Source organism: Papaver somniferum, unplaced genomic scaffold (genome assembly GCF_003573695.1).
Source record: "Papaver somniferum cultivar HN1 unplaced genomic scaffold, ASM357369v1 unplaced-scaffold_99, whole genome shotgun sequence".
NCBI lineage: Eukaryota > Viridiplantae > Streptophyta > Magnoliopsida > Ranunculales > Papaveraceae > Papaver > Papaver somniferum.
Window position 1 is genome coordinate 5920067 of NW_020653081.1, and position 6837 is coordinate 5926903.

The following is a 6837-nucleotide window of genomic DNA, read 5'->3' on the forward strand; positions in this document are numbered from 1 at the left end:
TAAAAAAGTACTTTTCTTTCAAAATCTGCCTACGAAATATTACTTTAACTGCACGATCCAGTAAATTATTGTTTCCCATCAAAAAATATACTCTCTCTGTTCCAATTTAGATGATGTTTGTTTTGGGAGTTTTCACGCAGATTAAGAAATGGAGAGAGATACAAAAAATTCTATTTATGCCTTTGAAAAAAGTTTTCAAACAGTAATTACTATTAACATATTTAAAAATAAACTTATAGTTCCAAGAAAAATTGTGAGTGTGTTATTGGTAGTTTTGTGGGAAAATCATGAAAACTCAAGTAATGTGGAACAAAAGAATAACCCTAACCACTCATTTAAAGTGGAACGTAGGAAGTAGTAAATTAACATTAAGATTACCATAAAAGTTTAATTGAAATTAAGGTTACAATAAAGTTCAGTTGACATAATTAAATTCCACGTTTCACGAAAACTTCAAATATATCCTCAAAAATAATTACAAATGAAAAATAATAAAGAGTATTTAAATATATTGCTTTGGAGTTTCATTTTCTTTTCGAAAGGGAATCATCCTGATTATGCTCCAAACATCTTAATGAAAAATCTTTGAACGGGTTTGTATTTAGTAAACATGTCACATTCGGAATCAAATTTCCCATCTTTGTTTTTTCATATTTTCCAACTCCTCCAAAATGCTGAAAGAAGATAAATGAAAAATCAAAGAAATCACCAAAATGCATAGCTGGCAAGATATAAAGAAACAAAGTCGGACCCCCACGTAGCCAAAGTCTCCAATCACAACCAAGGAAACCCTTTTGTCCCTACAACTTAAGTGTGTGGAACACTGAGTTGCCAACTGGTTAACACACTCGTCCATTTGGCAACAGCTGAGAGGGCAACTGAGATTTCAACCAACTCCAACCTCTTATCTAACAAAATCCTTCTTAATAAAATTCTCCCACAGAAATCTACTCAACTTTCTCTCTCTTCCAGTTACCCTCTCTCTCCCCCCTCCTCCTTTCATCATCAGTACTTTCTACAAGAGTTTTTCAGTTTCATCAATTCCTGAAAAACTTGTTCAAAAAAAGAAGTATGATCACAGTCACAACAGCAGCAGCTTTATCACTGCCCATATCTCTTAGTAGATGCTCTAAACTAATCAACACCAGAAGGGTAAGTGAAAGTGTTAGTTTCTATTTTCTATTCTGCCCATAAAAATTGGGGTCAATTTTTAGTGTCAGGTAGAAAATGAAATCAGTTGAGTTGGTTAAAGTGACAGTTGATTGAATGTGTTTTTGGTCTATGGTGCAGGATGTTAGAGGAGGAGGGTTTAGAGTGTTTGCTATAATTGGTGAAAGTGGGGGAGGGTTTCTAGAGAAGAAACATGATTGGAGTACAATATTTGAGGTGGAGGATCCAAGGGCAAGTAGAGTGGTACAGCAGAACAAAGGGAAAGTTTTTGAAGCAAATGAAGCTTTAGAAGTTGCTAGATTTGATATTCAGTACTGTGATTGGAGAGCTAGACAAGACCTGCTTACAATTGTTCTTCTTCATGATAAGGTATGCCTACAAGTCTACAACTTCCACATTTCATTTCATTTTTGAGTATATTAGTAAGTTGACCATCTATAATCGGTTGTCACGCACAAAACTGCAAATAACAAATTCAATAAGAATTTTGCAAAACCTGAAACGATCACAAGGTTTTTAATAGATACAGTATAGAGAAGAACATTGCAGATAACAAAATATATATAGGGATAGTAAAATCGCACTCTTTCGGAAACAACTAGGCAATGGCCAACGGATGGGCATCCTGCTCATTCTGATTTTCTACTTAATTGGTTCTAAATTAAGTTGAAGCTTATCTTTTACCTGATTGTAGTTTTAAAGTTATCCTTTTCTAATTTAAGATTTGGGTTCTGGGGTCATATAGGTTGTAGATGTTTTAAATCCACTAGCACGGGAGTACAAATCTATCGGCACCGTTAAGAGAGAGCTTGCAGAATTACAACAAGAGCTAGCACAAGCACATAAAGAGGTATGTCACTTGCATTAAACAGAATATCTTTTGTACAATAACATCTGATCAAACCATTTACTAGCAGCTGTTGTAGTTATAATTGACTGTTTTTACCTTTCTTTATGACTAAGCTAGGTTCACATGTCAGAAGTTAGGGTTTCTACAGCATTAGACAAGCTAGCATATATGGAACAATTAGTAAATGACAAACTATTACCAGACACCAGTACAGTGACAGAAACAGACAATGAGTGCATCGCCCTTTCTCCAACTGAGTGCGTCGTCCTTACTCCTAGCACTCCCTCGCCTACCCCATCAGAGGAAGCCAAGAAAAGTAAATTATCTCGGAAGAAACTTAACATATCAGGTCCTGTACCAGACTATCATCCCCGGTTAAAGAATTTCTGGTACCCAATGGCTTTCACTGCAGACCTGAAAGAAGACACCATGGTAAGTGACTTGACATCAGAAAGTTCAGCTTTCCTTTGTACAAATTCAAATATATTAAAGATGAGTAATTTGTTCAGAAAAGAATCAACCAGTTCTTATATTTATCCGTCTTCGTTTTAGCTTCCCATAGATTGCTTCGAGGAGCCATGGGTGATATTCCGTGGGAAAGATGGAAGTCCTGGTTGTGTTCAGAATACTTGTGCTCATAGAGCGTGCCCTCTTCACCTTGGTTCTGTAAATGAGGGTCGCATTACATGCCCTTATCATGGATGGGAATACTCAACAGACGGAAAATGTGAGAAAATGCCATCAACAAAATTGCAAAATGTGAAGATAAAGTCATTGCCGTGCTTAGAGCAAGATGGTATGATCTGGATTTGGCCAGGCGATGAAACTCCAACAGACAGCATTCCTTCCCTCCAACCTCCGTCGGGTTTTAGAATCCACGCAGAGGTAAATTTATACCCTACCTTTCAGATGCTTTCATTGATTACACGAACTCTCATCCAAGCAAAACTTGTGGAGTTTCCTAAAATTTCAAGAGAGTAAACGCAAAAAGCATGCAGCTTAACCAATTAGGTGTATGGACTGTAGTTGACTGATTCATGTCTTCCGCTTTGTTTTCTTGCTTTCCGAACCACAGCTTGTCATGGAACTGCCAGTTGAACATGGACTACTACTGGATAACCTTCTAGATCTTGCTCACGCACCTTTCACTCACACGTCAACCTTCGCAAAGGGATGGAGTGTGCCAAGGTTTGTCCCTCCTTGCTGAGAGTTCACCTGCACTCATTCTGAATCCAGATCATAGAAAAGAGAAACTGTACTTCGAAGTTGTTTATTACTGTTTCTTGCAAGTTTATAACTTTACCATATAATATCTAATCTTAGTAAAATCTTTTTCAGCTTTGTGAAATTTTTGACTCCTGAAACTGGCCTGCAAGGATACTGGGACCCATACCCTATAGACATGGAGTTCAAACCACCATGTATAGTCCTCTCCACAATTGGAATCTCAAAGCCAGGAAAACTGGAGGGGCAGAGCACCCGCCAATGTGCAACTCATCTTCATCAGCTTCATGTTTGCTTGCCTTCTTCGAAAAATAAGACACGGTTACTGTACAGAATGTCACTGGATTTTGCTCCAATCCTTCAGCACATCCCATTGATGCACCTCCTCTGGAGGTATTTCGCCAATAAGGTAATTGTTAATCATATCCCATCCTTCCAAACAAAATACAGACAACACACAGAAACATCACTTGTCATAGTTTCAGCAGCGTCGATTAGCAATGCCTACAAGAAATACTGGGAAATAGCTTTATATTGGATATCTGACATCCCTCGAAACAACATAGAAATATAGCAAAATATGCATTTTATAACATTACAAAAGTTAGTGTGGATAGGAATGAAACAAAACACTGAACAACTTAAATGTCACAAAAGTTTTAACCCATGTATTAGTTGTTCTCATAACTTTGTAAAAACTAAATGCAGGTTCTGAACGAGGATCTTCGACTAGTACTTGGGCAACAAGAGAGGATGATAAAGGGTGCAAACGTATGGAACTTGCCAGTGACATATGACAAACTAGGAGTAAGATACAGGCTATGGAGAGAGGCAGTCGAAAAAGGAGTTAAACAATTACCTTTCAACAGTAATTCCATGTAGAGACTGCTTTGTAAAATTTGTTGATCATTCAGAAGAAAATCTCTCCTTGATAAAACCGATCAAAATAACTACACTAACGACGATTCCCCATGATAGTGTTGTTGATAGCTGGTTCAAGTCTATCTCCAGAATCATGGTGATAGGCAACAATCATTTAGGAGAGATGACGCACCCTTGTAAAATAAACGAAAAAAGTGTACAGAGCTGAGCCGCATTTGTTTCTTCTAGTTTTTTCTTTTGGTTATACAAGCTATTGCTATTGTATATTAGAGCCCTAAACTCTTGTGTCTTTTTTGTTGGTGACAACCATCTCAAAATCAAACATTCAATCAGATTTTCGATAAAATTGTTGTACACGATTGTTCTTGCAATTACTACATATCAAGCAGAATTTCATTTCATTTCATTGTATTCACATTGAAAAGCGAAGATTACAAACCCTGACAAACCAAAGCACACGGACACATTACATATGCAAATTAACGAGAGATTTAGAGAGACGAACCACAAAAGGGGCAGAAATTGAACTGAGGATCAACAACACGAGCACAAGAATGACATCGCAAGACATCGGGCAGAGAAGGAGAGGGAGATTCTTGAAGAGGTGGAAAAAAGAGAGAGCAATTAGTACAGTGCATAAGTGGTTCTTTGCCAGGTTTACGCCATACTGGTACAAAGAACAATTTTAGTACTTTCTCGTAGTCTACTAAATCAGCTCTAGATCCACACATGATGCATTTACCGGCTCCGGTCTTTAATACCTGACGAACTTGTTGCTCTAATCCTCCAACAAAGAAGAAAAACATCTTTCCGTTTCTGGGAGAAGATTTTTTTTTTGGTTTGATTTCGTTTTTGTGGAGTATAATTTAGGGTTTTAAATGAAGAGAAGAATTTGGGTTTTGGGAAAAATAGAATTTGTTGGTTTCTTCTCTCAGTCTAGACTCTAGAGGAAAATAGAAGTTCGTAGTCGGTTCAGTTCGGACTTCGGAGCTTCTGGAATATGGGGGATCTGCTCATTGTGTAGATGTAGATGTGTTGTACACCACATGACCATTTACGCTATTTTTTTTTCTTCTTTTTTTGTTAACTGACTTGTATCGGAACCTAACCGGATGCGAGTCCGATGTTGTATCGTTTGTTTTTCTTTTCAGATTTTTGATGTCTGATTCGGGATCTGACAGCGGAATAGATGAGTTGGTTGGGAACTCGTTTCAAAAGGTCCTATAATTTTAGAAATTCTTGAGACAGATTTAAATGTGATGAGTCAAATTCAGATAAATTAAATTTAAACGAGTTAGTTGAGTTAGAAATAAACAAACAACCTATTGTAGTTTCTTTTTTTAATGATTAAGTTCTTTTGATTTTGTATCAAACAAGGAAAATGGTTTATATCAAATTGGATTTCTCGATCAATCGTAGCAAAAAAAAAAAAAAGATCATTTTTTGCCAGTTGTATTTCTTATTATTCTAGTTTAGGTCATGGGCTAAATCTAAGAAATGGTGCAGGCACCTACCAAGGAGTAAGTGCAGAAAATATTGATGCATCCGAATCCTGAATAGGGTGGCAACTTTTTGGATGGAAGGAAATTGTAAAAGGTTAATCGGATTTGGTAAGGGGTAAAAAGAGTTATAGACATCGGAGAAATCTAAAGATTGTTAAAGAAACTATGAAACAGACTTTGTAATGCCAAAAAAAAAATTTGTTTCATTTTCATTGCAAAAAGGCAAAAGAACGAGCTAACAAATTACAAAAAAAGCAAGAAAATAATTTCCTCAACACTGGGATATAGATGCAATTCATTTTTTTTATATGTTTTCTTTTTTTATATTTTTTCTTTTACTAAGAAAAGAGATTTCATTTCATAAAAGAAATTAATAGATGTGAGAAGTTGGGTTCAACACCCGATTATTCACCAGTTATATGATTTCTCCGACAATGTTTAGCTATTTTATCAGCGAGAGAGATATAACTGGTTCAATAGAAATTCATAATCATCCGGTTCAATAGAAATTGATAATCATCTAAAATAGGTTGACTAAATCAATACAGTTGGAAATTATTATTATTAAAATAAGTGATAACATTCTTCGCATCAATGCAAATTCAGAAACTATTAATGATGTTACTCTCCATCTATCTAATTCCTTTAAATATGCAATACATTCTACCTCTTCAGCTGATCTAGTTACTCCCTTGACGAGCTTGCATCCTTTGAAAGGCCCAGCCATATTAGTTAACACAAGACCATATCCCTCAACATCAGTAGTTGTATAATAACTAGCATCACCAAAAATAAAAATTGAAAATATAGTATGTGACGATCGTCATGCAGACCACTTTTATTTGGAGTCTGAATAATTGCATGGGTCAAAACTGGATGATTACTGGTGTGATTTGTAGATAGTGGTAAAAGTGGTTCGATTCTCAGACTTGTGAAGGATATTAATTAGACTTAAATTCTAATATTAAAATAGAAAACTCACTAAAAATTATAGCAAACTCAATCAAAGTTGATATCAATATTAAAAAGAACACTGAGGCTAAGATTCCACTATTTTCCAAATTCAAAGTGATTTAATCCAATATTTATATTCATGCAATTTTTTCTTTCAATTTGATTCTAAACTATTGCAACAAGTAGATTCTCAAAATAACAAGTGTAAATCCGAAGCATAGAACATCAAAAACCTAGGTCCAAGCATGATCTATC

At 35.8% G+C, this 6837-nt stretch overlaps 2 protein-coding genes across 2 annotated transcripts; one reads left to right on the top strand and one right to left on the bottom strand.

Annotated features, from left to right (window-relative positions):
- The first annotated feature begins 956 nt into the window (after window positions 1-956).
- On the top strand, window positions 957-4480 carry LOC113346350 (chlorophyllide a oxygenase, chloroplastic-like). The gene is made up of 8 exons (XM_026589895.1): window positions 957-1152; window positions 1291-1539; window positions 1916-2020; window positions 2138-2452; window positions 2573-2905; window positions 3096-3208; window positions 3359-3653; window positions 3953-4480. Exons 1-8 carry the CDS (start codon window positions 1072-1074, stop codon window positions 4124-4126), a joined length of 1665 nt encoding a protein of 554 aa, XP_026445680.1. The 5' UTR covers window positions 957-1071; the 3' UTR covers window positions 4127-4480.
- An 11-nt stretch (window positions 4481-4491) lies between these two features.
- Window positions 4492-5166, bottom strand: LOC113346351. Its single transcript, XM_026589896.1, has one exon. The coding sequence runs from the start codon at window positions 4930-4932 to the stop codon at window positions 4618-4620; it is 315 nt and encodes a 104-aa protein (XP_026445681.1). The 5' UTR covers window positions 4933-5166; the 3' UTR covers window positions 4492-4617.
- Between the last annotated feature and the right edge of the window lie 1671 nt (window positions 5167-6837).